This window comes from Anopheles coustani, chromosome 2 (genome assembly GCF_943734705.1).
Source record: "Anopheles coustani chromosome 2, idAnoCousDA_361_x.2, whole genome shotgun sequence".
Taxonomy (NCBI): domain Eukaryota; kingdom Metazoa; phylum Arthropoda; class Insecta; order Diptera; family Culicidae; genus Anopheles; species Anopheles coustani.
This window is the reverse complement of record NC_071289.1, coordinates 19,218,358-19,232,141: the sequence shown is the minus strand read 5'-3', so window position 1 is coordinate 19,232,141 and position 13,784 is coordinate 19,218,358. Positions and strand designations below refer to the sequence as shown.

The 13,784-nt window shown below is 44.4% G+C and overlaps 2 protein-coding genes across 2 annotated transcripts in view; one reads left to right on the top strand and one right to left on the bottom strand.

Moving 5' to 3' along the window:
* LOC131267761 (protein Atossa) overlaps positions 1-437 on the bottom strand; it is a 34,405-nt gene extending 33,968 nt beyond the window's left edge. Inside the window, exon 1 of the mRNA XM_058270715.1 lies at positions 203-437. The gene's annotated coding sequence lies outside the window, so the exon portion shown is untranslated. The remainder of the gene's footprint in view (positions 1-202) is intronic.
* A 3,196-nt stretch (positions 438-3,633) lies between these two features.
* Positions 3,634-13,740, top strand: LOC131264043 (uncharacterized). The gene is given in 2 exon segments (XM_058266332.1): positions 3,634-13,415; positions 13,731-13,740. Coding segments are annotated over 2 exon segments (9,792 nt in total).
* The last annotated feature ends 44 nt before the right edge of the window (positions 13,741-13,784 follow it).

The window sequence follows — 13,784 nt, the reverse complement described above, 5'->3', positions numbered from 1 at the left end:
GGTTTTGCTCCTCGAACTTTTGTACCATTGCTTGAGGTTTTGCTAACAATAATGGTCGTTTCTTACTGGCAGATAAAATGGAAACCAACCGAACATCTCCCTCACAACATGTACCAGGATTCCCTCTCAACAAGTTTCCTGCATTTATCTGGTGGATTGTGTGATTGCCGTTTGGTTCGTACACGAACGGAACTAGTTTTACCGAGGAGCACTGCGGCGACGTGTATGAATCCTTGCGTCCTGGCGATAATTATCGGCAGGAACAATGGGGACACACCGGGGTTCCCTCCAACTACCGCGCACTGTTTGAAAACCAAAATGGAAAACTTCTTTAACTGAACTAGAGGATTTTTCCAATGAACCGAAACACAGTGGCAGAGTGGAAGAGGAACGCAGCTCCCTTTCGGTGTAAGAAGTCTCGATCGAAAGCCCGAACGACCAACCTCCACGGTGTATCAAAACTGACTGACGTTTCCCTTCGGGATTCGGTTTACCCACCACTACGAACGAAACTCACGCCAAACTGGCCGTGGTCACAACTGTAAATAATGGCTAAATTAACTAATTTCTCAATAACTTTTTAAATTTTATTTTGGCCAATTTTAGCGGCAGACCTCTCAAATGCAAGGTCTTTTAAAGACTGATAACTCTGTGCAACAAAGACTCTTCCGCAAATCTTAGTTTGTGAAATTCTGAGGCGTGTGTGCAGAAACCTTGGTTGGTATTTTTTGTTGAAATAACTAATTTGTTAATAACTTCATGATCGCTTAACCGATTTGCACATGTGACCCCTCAAATGAAAGGTCTTTTCAAAACACACAACGTTGTCTTACAATAGATCCATCCATACTTTCAAGTTTTTGAGAAAACTAATTGTGTGGAAAAGAGACAGCACTCTACCGGGAACAAGGTTGATAAACCTCGATTACTGAAACGCAAAAAATTGCTAAATTGTTAATAACTATTGATTCTTGCAACCGATTTTCACGATTAACCTTTAAAATGAATGGTCTTTTTAAGACGCGTACTTGTGCTGAAGGTAGATGTTTTCGTACTTTCTTGTTTTTGATAAAAATCACAGGTGGGAATGTGTTCGCCCGAAGGGGCGAAAAAGTAAATCAGGTTGATTGACAATTTAGGTTAAAAAAGCCAATTCTCGCATAACTTTTTAGTTTCTTGACCGATTTCCACAAATGACCCCTCAAACGAAAGGTCTTTGCAACGCAATTTGACGCGCAATTTTGCCTCAAGGAACATATTACATTTTATCCATCTTTTCTAGTTATTCTATCAGCTCACGTCGAGAGAAAAGAGAAAATTTCCTCTCGTAGAGACCAAATTTGGTCACGCACACATTTGCATTTGTTGCACCAACACATGCGTGGTGCGTGTACAGACACAACGTTTCGCCCGAACCGGTTTACCGATTCAGCGTTTGAAAGTCATTTGCTAGAACAAGACCCGCTACCGCAGAGGTCGTGAGCATATTTCGCCCAGATCTCTCAAAATTTTGGAAGAGAATTCGCTTTTTCCCGCCAAAAACGAGCGGCGCTTGAACCTGTGATTAAACAGCTCATTTGGGCCAATTGTATATCTCAAATACGTTAGATATATTGTAATGGATGCAAAGCACCAGTTTACTTACCTGTTGCTGCAATCTAGCTTTAAATATATTTTATCAGTCATGTTTGAGGCGCTATTTGTGAAGAATGTCTTCAGAACATCAAACATGTTCGTTCCGCGATGAAGTCCCCGCCGGGAAAGTGCAAAAAAACATCAAAAGGACATGCTTCACTGTTTCAGTGACCCACGATGGATTCAATTTGAATGATAACGCTGTCATAATTCTTTTTGAAACATAATAAATGCTGCTCTTCTTGGAACAAACTCGGATAAATCAGTTAGTCTGCATGTTCCCAAAAAGGACTAGATTGTTCGTGCTGTTTGAATACAATTAGAAGAATAATGTCAACTATAGTGATATTCTTATGTTAATCATTCATTGAATTAAACACATCATATGAAAAATCGGCATTAGATGAGCGTGTATGATATGATGGATTGGGATTCGGATTCGAAGATCCGGATCTCAGAATGGATTTGAATCGAAAGATTCGATCCCTGCAGGGATTCAGTTTCCCCATCACTAGTATCAAAACTGACTGACGAACGTAAATGCCTAAACGAAGCAATTTGTTGTTGTCTCGCTTTCACAATCGGAAGATCTGACGACGACGACGAATTCGAAAGGATGAACCCCATTTGACAGCTTTGCCTCCCAGAGGGCTCACTAGGGGGCGCTACTGATTCGAAATTTGAATTTTCAGTTCATTTTTCCCGTTTTTCTTCGAACGGTTGGTTGAAAATCGCGGATTAAATCAATCACTTATTCTTCTATGAGAATCGGGACCTGGTGACGCCAAAAGATAGTCAACAAATATACTAAAAAGTAACAGTTTACGGATTTGAAATATCTTTAAAAATAGTTATAGGGGTTTAAAAATAGCTGTCAAAATTGCCCCTAGAAAGCATTCCGGCGAGATTTCAAAGCAATGTATTCTAGTGTTAACCAGCAGCATACTAGAATAATTAGTAAAAACGGGCTTTGCATGAGTTCAAAATGTTTATTTAATAGTCTGACCATTTGGTGCCCTGCGCAGTGTACCAATTGTATTTGCCATAATGAGACCGAACAGAATATTGCAACGTGTACCTTGGATATTGATACGTGTTGCCAATCAAAGTCGTATATCAGAGCGGACAGAGTTCAATTACTGCTAGAGGATCTTATACTATGCATTTCAGCAATACCCACATGAATAAAAATGGGTTCTTTATACAACGATTCAAACATCACAACGTTCCTAAGTAGCTCAAAATACCTTCCCCAGCACCGCACGTCAACTCCATTTATGATCAGAGATGAAGCACACGCCGAAAAACAGCGATCGATCAAAGTCAATGTACATAATAGAACTGAAAGACGTGATACCAGCTACATGGGATAGTATCTCGATATACGATTATACGATTGCAATAAGTGCTGATACATCTTAAAAGGTCATATTAAGCACTTAAATGTTATTTTTCATTCAATTTTACTCAACAGATCAGAACATATAAGGAATTGTACGACCAATTTTACGATGTAAAATTCTTCATCATCATCATCTTCTTCTTCTTCTTTTTCTTCTTCTTCTTCTTCTTCTTCTTCTTCTTCTTCTTCTTCTTCTTATTCTTCTTTTTCATCTTCGGCGAGGATTTACTCCAGTACGGCTATTGAATCCAGCTTCCTGGGCCTTCGCAAGCTAACCTGGAGACATACACCTCTATTGGTTAAGGACCGGCTACTTAGGCCATTTCTGTGCTGTTTACCCCTGCTCAAAGAGTTTTACTCAAGAATTTGCCGTAGTCGAACTGTAAAACTGTGTGCGCAGCCGGCACGAATTTATTGATTAAAATTTTAAAAACACAAAACAACTGATAACCTTCTCGCCGGGAAAACACCAATTTGTTGATAATACATTTTAAGAACCGACAAGATCAAGTCGTGCTGAGATGAAGTAAGCAGTAATCATTTGCACTCAGTGAAGTAAACATCGTTCTTCGTTAAGTGATCCTACCGGTGAAACCATGGGAAGCAACGGAAAAGTTCGTCAGCTCCAGCAGCTGTTAGATGTGTCGTATGGTGATGAAATAGTTCTCTTCCCAACCATCTTATCCGGTCATCAAGTTCTTCTAGTGAAACGCCAAAGATCGGTTCACTGTTTTCGTCTGGTCTCAGACGCAACTTCCACCGATCAGTGGGAGAAGCTGTGGTCCCAAGAGAACTTCTTCGATGAAAATGTACGCAACGTCTATGGTTTCTTGTACGTGGAAAGTTCCGGCTGGATGTTGATGAAGAATCGCAATGGTTTGCAAATTTATCGGATGGAAGGAAACGAGCTGAATTTACGCCATTATTCTTCTGATGGACGGTATCGGAACCTCTACGGTTGGAATGGCGGGGACACGGTGTTCCTAATGGGTCAGATTTATGCAGAGAGTGATAAAATCGGTGTTTTGAGCCGTAACAAAAGAGGTACCATTAAGTTGGAACAAATGGTAGAAAGTGTCGTGCTAGAGGGTGGATCGCAAACGCTCTGGCAGTTGTCCAATGGCCCCACCCTTCCTGACAGTTGGAAGCTCAAATCGACATGGCTTGGATTGGCGATCGTCGATGGAGGCACCAGTCAGCAGTCGGCTATCATCGAGCGATCCTCGAATGGAATAATGGTGTACAAGCTCGACGCAAGTTATCAACTGCAAACGATTGCGCGCATAGAGGATGTGCCTTTCACTGGTGCTGATAACGAGCGTATTTTATTTGGCAGTGTTTTCGGCAAGGCAACGTTCAAGGATTTGCTTCATTTCAACGAGACTGGATTGTACTTGTACAAACACGAAGGATCTAATTATCGATCGGTTTATCACGACTCGAGTTTCGGTACGAGCGCGTTCGGATGGCAAGCAGAACATTGGCGTACGGCGAACTTAGTTGATACTACTGGTGATGGACGTGATGAGTTGTGGCTTACTGGGTCCCAATGAATTTTTGGTTTCCGTTTTACAGAGCAAGGTGTAGAGAAAATCTCCAGTATCCCTGTAGACGATGAGGACGTTCGTTACGCAAAGTTGATGACTGTGATCACGAAAAGATCGAATCCGATTTTTATTGCCGTTGGTGGACGAAAACTGTACTCCCTGGGATTTCAACCGTCAAAAGAACCAACAACTAATCCTGATGTGTATGGTACTGTTGAAGATGATACTTGCTCAGATATTGAGCCAATGTTTACTCTCCACTCGATTCCTGGCCCAATCGTGGAGGCTTCACTGGCAGAAATGCTCGACACATCCTTGCTTCAGGAGCCAATTGATCCTATGGATGGGAGTTTGAACTTTGCTATCTCGTTGCTGCAAGTGGGACAACTGTTCAACCTTCAGACGTCCAAGTTTATCACCTATCAGGAGAGAGATTTGGACACTTCTATGGGACGAGGTTGGTCCCTTCAGGTGGACTGTGTTTTCATCGATCGGGGAAACAGCATCTTCGCAGAGGATCATCGTTACTACCTTATCAAGGATGGATCTTCTAAGCTCCTCACTGCCAGTCTCAGCAATGACTCTTCGGAAGAACAACCAAGATCATCGTTTACAATAGACGGGAATAATCACACAACTATTACGTTCGATCGTGCACAGAATCGGTGGTCAATCGTAGATCAGGATAATGGAGAGACCTTAACCTATGGAACCTATGAAGACAAAAAGTTTATCAAAATGGACAACGGTTCAGCTGATTGGCCTTTTCCGATCGACGGAAAGAAGTATCGGAGCCGGCCCGGAACACTTTTGCCATCCGTGTGGTACCTCATCCGTCATACCGATCGTGCTGGCCAATGGATGGAATACTCCTATAAGAGTGAATCTGTTATGGAAGAGTTCCTACTTGAATCGATCATAACAAGCGCAGGTGCATCACTACGGACATCATACACGGAGCAGTTTGGGAAAACTCTGTTCACTGGCTACACCACCCGCACCGGAAGCTACACCCAATCCATGTTGTTAGAGTACATCCAAACTGCTGATGCTGTGCGTTTGAGACGAATCTCTCAGTTGAACAAGACGGTTCTGCAGTTCAGCTACAACGGACCAAGTGGTGAGATGACGGAGATTACATACCCAAACGGCCTGGTGGCTCGGTTTGATTATACGTTACTTCAAATCGAGCGAAATCTGCTTATGAATCGTTTCGAAACCTTCTCTCACCCCCGAGCTGCATATGGTCCAGGATATATGCTGGTCGTTGACATTACCAAACACCGACAAGTACGTCTTCACCTCAGAGATGTCCTTGGATCAGATACTATTGCGATTGCTGGATCACCCATTCCTCTGCTAGGCAAATTGCCCGTCACCAACTACGAAATATTTCCGGGAGAAACGTACTTTGCGGTGCTGCTTCACCACGATCAGAGAGCACCGGAGCTGTGCCTATTTCAATCACAAGGCGACATATGGCAGGCCAATCCTACCTACCTAAAACTGCCAAAGGATACGTCAATCCGATCCGGCCAAGATTTTCTACTAGGAGTACAATCTAAACGGGTGACAGTAGTAGAACGGCAGAATGGAAAGTGGATAACACAGAAACCATTCGATAACGAGGAGTCTGCGCTCATGCACTTCTTTTCCCATGGTTTCTTATCGTACACAGACCAACACCTGAAGCTGTACGTTCGACGAACTGGTCAATGGACGCCAACGGTTCTGAATCTCCCATCGGGTTTGATTACAGAAAGCACAACGGTGTTCGATCGTTTCGATCATCCGCCGGAGTCGATTGATTACCTTAAGAAAGGCATTCTTCCAGATGCCCTGGGAATGTTCCACAACATCATAGTAGTGCGATCTTTCTATATAGATGGATCGAAGTTATACGTGCGGCTTAACTTGATGCACCTAAATGGCAATCATGAAGTAACCCGACAGGAAGTGATGCATATTCTAATCGAAGATCTCGAAACGTACACATTCAACCCACCGGAGCAGGATGGAAACACATTCGTGTTCGCCTATCGGATTGAGAATGGCAAATTTAAACTCAAAGTGATCGAACACCGAGGAAAAATTATGGATGAGGTCGAGGAAATTAAAGAACAAATCGAAAAAGATATTCGCGACGAACTCAACGCACCCGAGGAGGAGAAGGAACGCTATCGCCAGGAATCGTTAGAGAAGTTGAACAATGAGCTGCAGGATTTGTATCGTAATATCACCGCGCAAATCCCGTTCGCAATCGATCCCTCAAAGCTCAGCATGATAATCAGCGACTCCTACATCATTACCGCTAGCCACAAGGTGCTTTTCGACGGTGTAGAATGGACGAAGGAAAAGATACCACAGGAGGAATTGACAATGGACAAAGTTTCAATCGACCTCGGAACGAAGTATCGTCTGGTTAAAACGCACCGAAATGCGACATTCGATTTGTTGGGCCCAAATCAATACGTTGAGCTTAACACCGATACACGTGATGCGAACGATCTGTACATCCGATATCCTGGTTTTTTTGCCGTGCAAACGAACGACTCATCAGTGCAGGTGTTTGATTTCGAGCGAGGTCAATTGAATAGTCTTCCGGCTGGAGAGAAATTGGAAGCTTGCAGTAACCAGCTTGCGGTCATTAGCACGCAAACAGACGGGAAGGCGTTGTTTATTCGCTCAATAAAATCCTTCGGTGTTACACTGCAAAACGTCATCGGAAGGTACGATCTGATCGATCGTCGGGGACGGGAGCTGACTAATTACTATCAGTTTGATCCCCAATCTGCTAAGCCCCATGGGACGGGATTCATTCTCAGAGATGTCAAAATCACTCCAGTCAGCACAAGTGGGTCATACGGCTGGTACAAGGAGCATTACAATTTTGCCAACCATACTTTGAGCACCAAAACCGTGTACAACTCTAAAGGCGAGTTTGTTCAAGAGATCAACAAGACGAGTGGGGAACAGAAAGATTTACTTGGTGCAGACGGTGTTTTAACCGCGCGTGATGGAAAGACTATCGTGGCTGACTTTCGCCCATTTCAAATCTCCAACGAAGTGGTGTCCTACTTCGGCTTCGAACCATACGAACAAAACCGTATCGGAACCGATCGTGTATGGACATGGAAGAACGGACAGGTGCTGCAGGAAAGACGTAACCATTTCCTACGCCTCGTACGCTCCTCGTCCGCAAGTGGATTGTTCCAACCGAAAAACTTCACTGGAACGCTGGTGGTTTCCTGTTGGTTGCGGACAGCTACTAGATCGGTAGACATCAGCAATACTCTTTCGGTTACTTACGGTGGCAACACGATAAAGGGAATAGTTGGATCATCGATAGAAGGTTGGAAGTATGTGGAGGTACTAGTGGAAGGCAATGAAGAATTTGTTGTCAACATTTCGCCAGGCAATACTGGTGAATCGTTAGATGTTGATCATTTGAGAGTTACTCCGATTGAACTGGAATCGGAAATCAACATCTACGACTTCACGACGGCCCGAAAACGATCGACGTTGCACGGATCAGGTTTATTATCGCATTATCTATACGATGAACATGGGAACGAAATGGGACATATCAACGAGCAAGGATCAATCGATAGCTTTACAATCATGTCTCGTTCTCACAACACCCGCATTGAAATGAAACCAGCATTGGGTGAGGTGTTAAAAGCCACTCAATCGAGCAACTATTCCGGACCATTCAAATACATTTCCCAAACGGCTGTCGTAAGATTCCGGTACGGAGGAAATAAGTCTGATATAATCAATGCAACAATAGGCTCAAGAACGTTCTCTATAGAGGTCGCAGGACACGAAGCTACTCTGCGCATAGAGCATCACTCTGCCAAGATTCCTCCGGTCGGTGACATGGTGGTTTTCAGCACCAGTATTCGTTATAGCATTTGGATCGATGGTCTTCTTAAACTGGAAACTCTGGCTTCCGAAGGACGCCTGGATAAATATGTGATCAGTAGCATGCATGGTCAGGTTTGGGATGCAGTTCTTTTATATGACACTAGCGTGAATGTTATCTACCTCTCGGACTTTGGCATGCCGAAACAAATCTTGAAACTACACGATCCAAATGTCGTTGCACTGCAAGAAATCGTTTATGACGAACTCAATCGCCCTGCCATCAAAACGAAATGGACGATTCTTAACAGTATCAATACATCGGAACTGTTCGCCTATCGTAGCAACTTCATCAAAAACGAGACTCGTGTTTGGACCAATGGCCTCATGGAAGGATCTGTCTCGGAACTCAATGCAGATTGTGCCGGTTATCCCTACAGTAGGACGTTATATCGCGATAATCCTCTCGAAGAAAAAGCGGTTCAATCTCTGCCTGGAAAAGCTTTCGCCATCGATGGTGCCTTTGCGAAGCATTACGAAACTAATTCGAGTATAGACTTCCTGGAAAACCTCTTCCCACAGCGTGCTGGCTTTCGGTATGAATACGAACGATATCCGGATCAGTCGATTTATGTTAAGATTTTCGATAATCTGAAACGGAAGATAGCCGAATACGTCCGCTCCAATGGTGGCGATCACCACCTGACCACCTTCCAATACGACGATCACGACCGATTAATCCTGCAATTGCCACCAGCTTATCACGAGACGGCAGATACCTTCTCTCGCACGACTCCGTTTTTCGACGGACAGTTCTCTTCCGAGCTGACCGATCTGCAGCAGTCATGGGGAACAAGATACGAGTATGATCAGAAGAGTGGACTGATGACTCTCAAGCGAACGCCGGACATGGGTGATGTTCGGTATATGTACACCCCAGAGGGTCTGTTGCGTTTTGTAGTGCAACCGGAAAACCGCAACGTCATGTTCTTCTCTTACACGTCCGTAGGAAAGCTAGCTCAAAGAGGAATGATCGACGTGGACCCGGCTGAACTGACAAAATATCTATCAAACGATGCACAGTTGCCACCATCGACAAACTATGTTCTGTTTAACCGAGCAGACACCGAAGTCGTCCCTCAACATCGTCACAGGGTAGAAAACATACAAAAGGTTTCGAACAATCGCGTCATGTCAGAGTTATTGTTTTTTGATCATGAGAAACAACTTATCTCCAGCATCCTGTACTCGAACGCAAACAGCACACTTCCAATCGGATACAAGTATTGCAAGAATCAAATTCAAGAGATAAAGTATCCGATCGCAGTGGAGGGAAAGATCTTCCGCCTCCGGTACGAATACGACCATCGAGGAAAGGTGATCAGCTTGGCGAATGCTGCCTCAAACGAGAAGTTTGTAGTGATGGAAAACAACAGCATGGGTCTGCCAAAGTATATGATCATTCAACCTAACACTTCACACGCTTTCCGGCGCACGTTTCAGTACAACCAGCCGGGATATTTGACAAGCATTCAGGACCCCTATCTCACTGAATCGATCGACTACGTCGGCAAAGGATACGGTGGACGGGCAGTCGGAGATGGTACAGTACAGATGACTCGTTTCAATGCCACTTGGCATCAGCATAGCAACACCCAGTTCCTCAAGCTAAAACCGTCCCATTTCGGCAACCAACGTCGAGCTAAGCGTTGCTACAATGCTCTGAAATCGGCAAGATATATGGATGCGCAGGGACGTCCTGTGAAAAGCATGTATCCCCTACTCGCACTAGACCTGCCCATCGTTTGTAGGTTGGGCACAACTGGACATCACGTAGCATCGGTTATGAATGGTGCAGGATTCCCGCAGCTTTACGGTCATACGTACGACTATGGAAGCCATCGGCAGCTGATCCGTGCAAAGTATTTTCAAAATGTAGCTGAAGAGCTGTACGAGCCTTTGCGAAAAAATGCGTTTGAAACAATCAACGGTATCAATGCGGCAAGATCGGCAAACATTTGGAACATTCTCCACGAAGCAGGCTACATCCACAGTGACTGCACTTCGATTGGTCGAGTCAACTGTCAAGGTTTACCCGGCAAGTCTATCTTCCATCCAACTATAGCCAAGCATCCCAACTCGGTAACGTTTAGTGGTTTGTTGGTGCGTGTTATCGCCGGCCGTAAGGACCTTTCACAAAGAATGTTCGATACACTCTGCGCCGGTTGGTATCGAGAAGATCTACCCAACGTGATTCTTGAAGCATGCAACTCTATTTGGAAAACTCTGATCGACGAAAAATTCATAGGCCCCGACTCCAACAACAGCCTGCAAGCGTTAAGCCCCGAGCTTCGTGAATTGCTGAGTGCATACACTCCACATCTACCAGAGATTATCGGGACGCTTTACCGCCGCCTTGCCACTTCTCTAGGACAGAGCTCCGGTGATGTGCAATCGTATGAAATCGACGCCAATGGCAATCATCGACACTTCTACACGGGCTTCAGACGGTACCGGTTGGAGTATGTGAAAAATTCGAATAAGATTGCCGCCGTCCATAGACTAAACCTTGCTGATCCCGCGTCTGGTCTGGAAGAAACACGTTTTCCTGTAGATCATAACCATGAAGGTAGTGTGACTCGAGCCATGCACAAAGGCATACAGCGTATCACCTACGACCCACTATACAACCGGGCGACGGAAGTGCTACTCACCGACGGACGGAGTCTTAAGTTCGACTACAACGTCCGTGGCCAACGTCTCTACAAGCACGTATACGCTCGAAACGGCAAGCTCTTGCGAAAGAAATACTACGTCCGAGACGTGCAAGGTAAACCACTGATTGAGTACGAAGACATTTACCAAGGTACCAACGTCGATCAGCCGCTGGTTCGAGCAACGATCTTTCTCTATGCAGAAGACCGACTCATTGGGTTCATTCGCAACGATCAGTTCTACAGTGTGACGCTCGACCACGAAGGATCCGTGCGGTTAGTCATAAAAAATGGAGAGATTGTTGCAGCTTACGATTATCTACCGTATGGCGAGCTTCTCCGCAAGTACGGCGAGGATCCAAATGGACAACTGGACTATCGCTTCACAGGAAAGGAATGGGACGAGGAAACTGGACTGTATGACTTCCACACGCGCTTGTACGATCCCGAACTGGGTCGATTCTACCAGATGGATCCCAAAGAACAATACGCGAGTCCGTACATGTATGCCGGAAACTCACCCGTTTCATTGATCGATCCAGATGGCCAATTTGCTTTCTTGATCGTGGTGGTAGTGCTGGTGCTAGCGGGCGCCTACTTTGGTGCTGCGTCGGCCAACGGCTCATGGAATCCAGCTAAATGGAATCCAAAAAAGGCTATCATTGCTGGTCTTGCTGGAGCACTCATGGCGTTGTTGGCGTCAGTTAACATCGCAAGCGGGTTCGTCTTCCTGTCCGGCTACTTTACGACAACGGCTGCGGGCGCTATAATAGCGGCATCTTCTATCGGTTTTGCATACTTGAACACGGCTTCTGCCACTGGAAACTGGGATCCGAGCAAGTGGGATTGGTCTTCGCCGGGCACCTGGAATGCACTGTTTACTGGTAGTCTTACCGGGGCAAAACTGTTCGATACTATCGACGATATCCAAAAAGCCTTCTTGATCTCCCCAGGCATTAGCATGTTTTTTATTGTTAGCTTCTCCTTGTCTAAAAGTAGCAAGGCCAATCATGGAAATATGCGGTTCTGGCAATGGGACTGGAGCAAGCCGGACACAGTATGAGATGCCAAAGAGGGTGACAGTTTCGGGTTGACCGTGTCACCGAAGCTCACCTTGGCCACGAAGCAGCTCGCAGAACAATTACAACATTTCAAAGAAATTGGAAAAGCCCTAGAAACTAGTAATTTTAATGTTCTTAAGGAAGTACTTCAGGCAGAGTCAAAGGCATGGAGACAGATTGTTAAGGATGTCATCAATGGAGAACATGTGAAGGAGGGTTTAGCGGCGGGCAAAGTTGCAGGTGCGAAAAGTGGGACAAGTTTGTTGCCAAAAATACCAGATAAAGCATTGGAAGTAATCGAAGACATTCTTACCATTTCTAACATTGTTGACAGTTTGAAAAAGAAAAAACCACGTAGCATCGAGTACAGCAAATCAATGTTCCCGATGAGCCTGATAAATGGCTCACACTTTCAACTAGTTTTAACAAACGAAGGTAACAATGAACTAGATGGAATGGTTTTACTCGGGTCGAGCTCAAACAGAATTTCCCATTGGATTAACAACTTACTGGAAAGTATTTTTATCAAGTCGAAAAGGGGCTATAGCACAAACCATGAACCTAAAAGCAACAATGTTCAACCTTACTCGAACTACAAGAAGAGTTTCAAGCGAACCTATGAAGTTCCCAATTGTTTCTTCCGGTCGTCGGATGGTACCTTCGATAGAATTGTGTGCTATGAACAATATGGATTTTCTTACGTGTTCCCACATGAAGCAAACGGTGCGAATTCATTTACGGAAGACTCATATTCGCGATGCTACCCGATCGAATATGAAGGATCTCCTTCAGTGGTCTGCTCGGGCACAACCAGTTCGTACGTGTTCACGCCACATGCGAAACCCATTAACTACCTCGATCAATTAAATGGAGCCCTCATGCTGATGTTGGTTGCCCCAGCTGTTACGAAGACCATCGCGTCGTTCTTTGGAAAGCTACTAACAGGCAAAACGATGAACCAAGTACCATTCCAAAATGTTTCAGCTCAGGAAAGGTATCAGCTGAATAAAAACCTAGCCCAACTGTGCTTTTCCGTTACGCAAAGTGATATGAGATCTACCATCAGTTCTGCAGACCGTAAGTGGATCAAGATTGTACTGGAGGATATTGAAGAAGATGTACGAGCATTCCGAGCAAACAACGAGGTATCTCGAGAGACGTACGACACCTTGCTGGATCGCATCGATGCGCTGTATGAAGAACTGATAGAAATGAATGTTATTGCTGCTATGTTACAATCCGGCCGTATTTTACACCCAACAATCGTTGCTTTGGACGCTAAGAATTGGGATATTTCGAGGACGAGTTCTATCATATCAAACATATCTTTACAACCCATATACAATCAAATTTCACATGAAAAGGTCTTGCGCGATTATTTTAATTAAAAATAATTGTGCACACTTTTAAGTGGGGACGTGTCGAAGATCGTTAATGAATAAGTAATACGTTGTTTCAAAATTTATCAATATACCTTTAATTAATGAATTATATTCTTATAAATTAGATTCATGTAAAGATAAATTTGTACAAAAAAATTCTAATAAAACAACTAACGCCC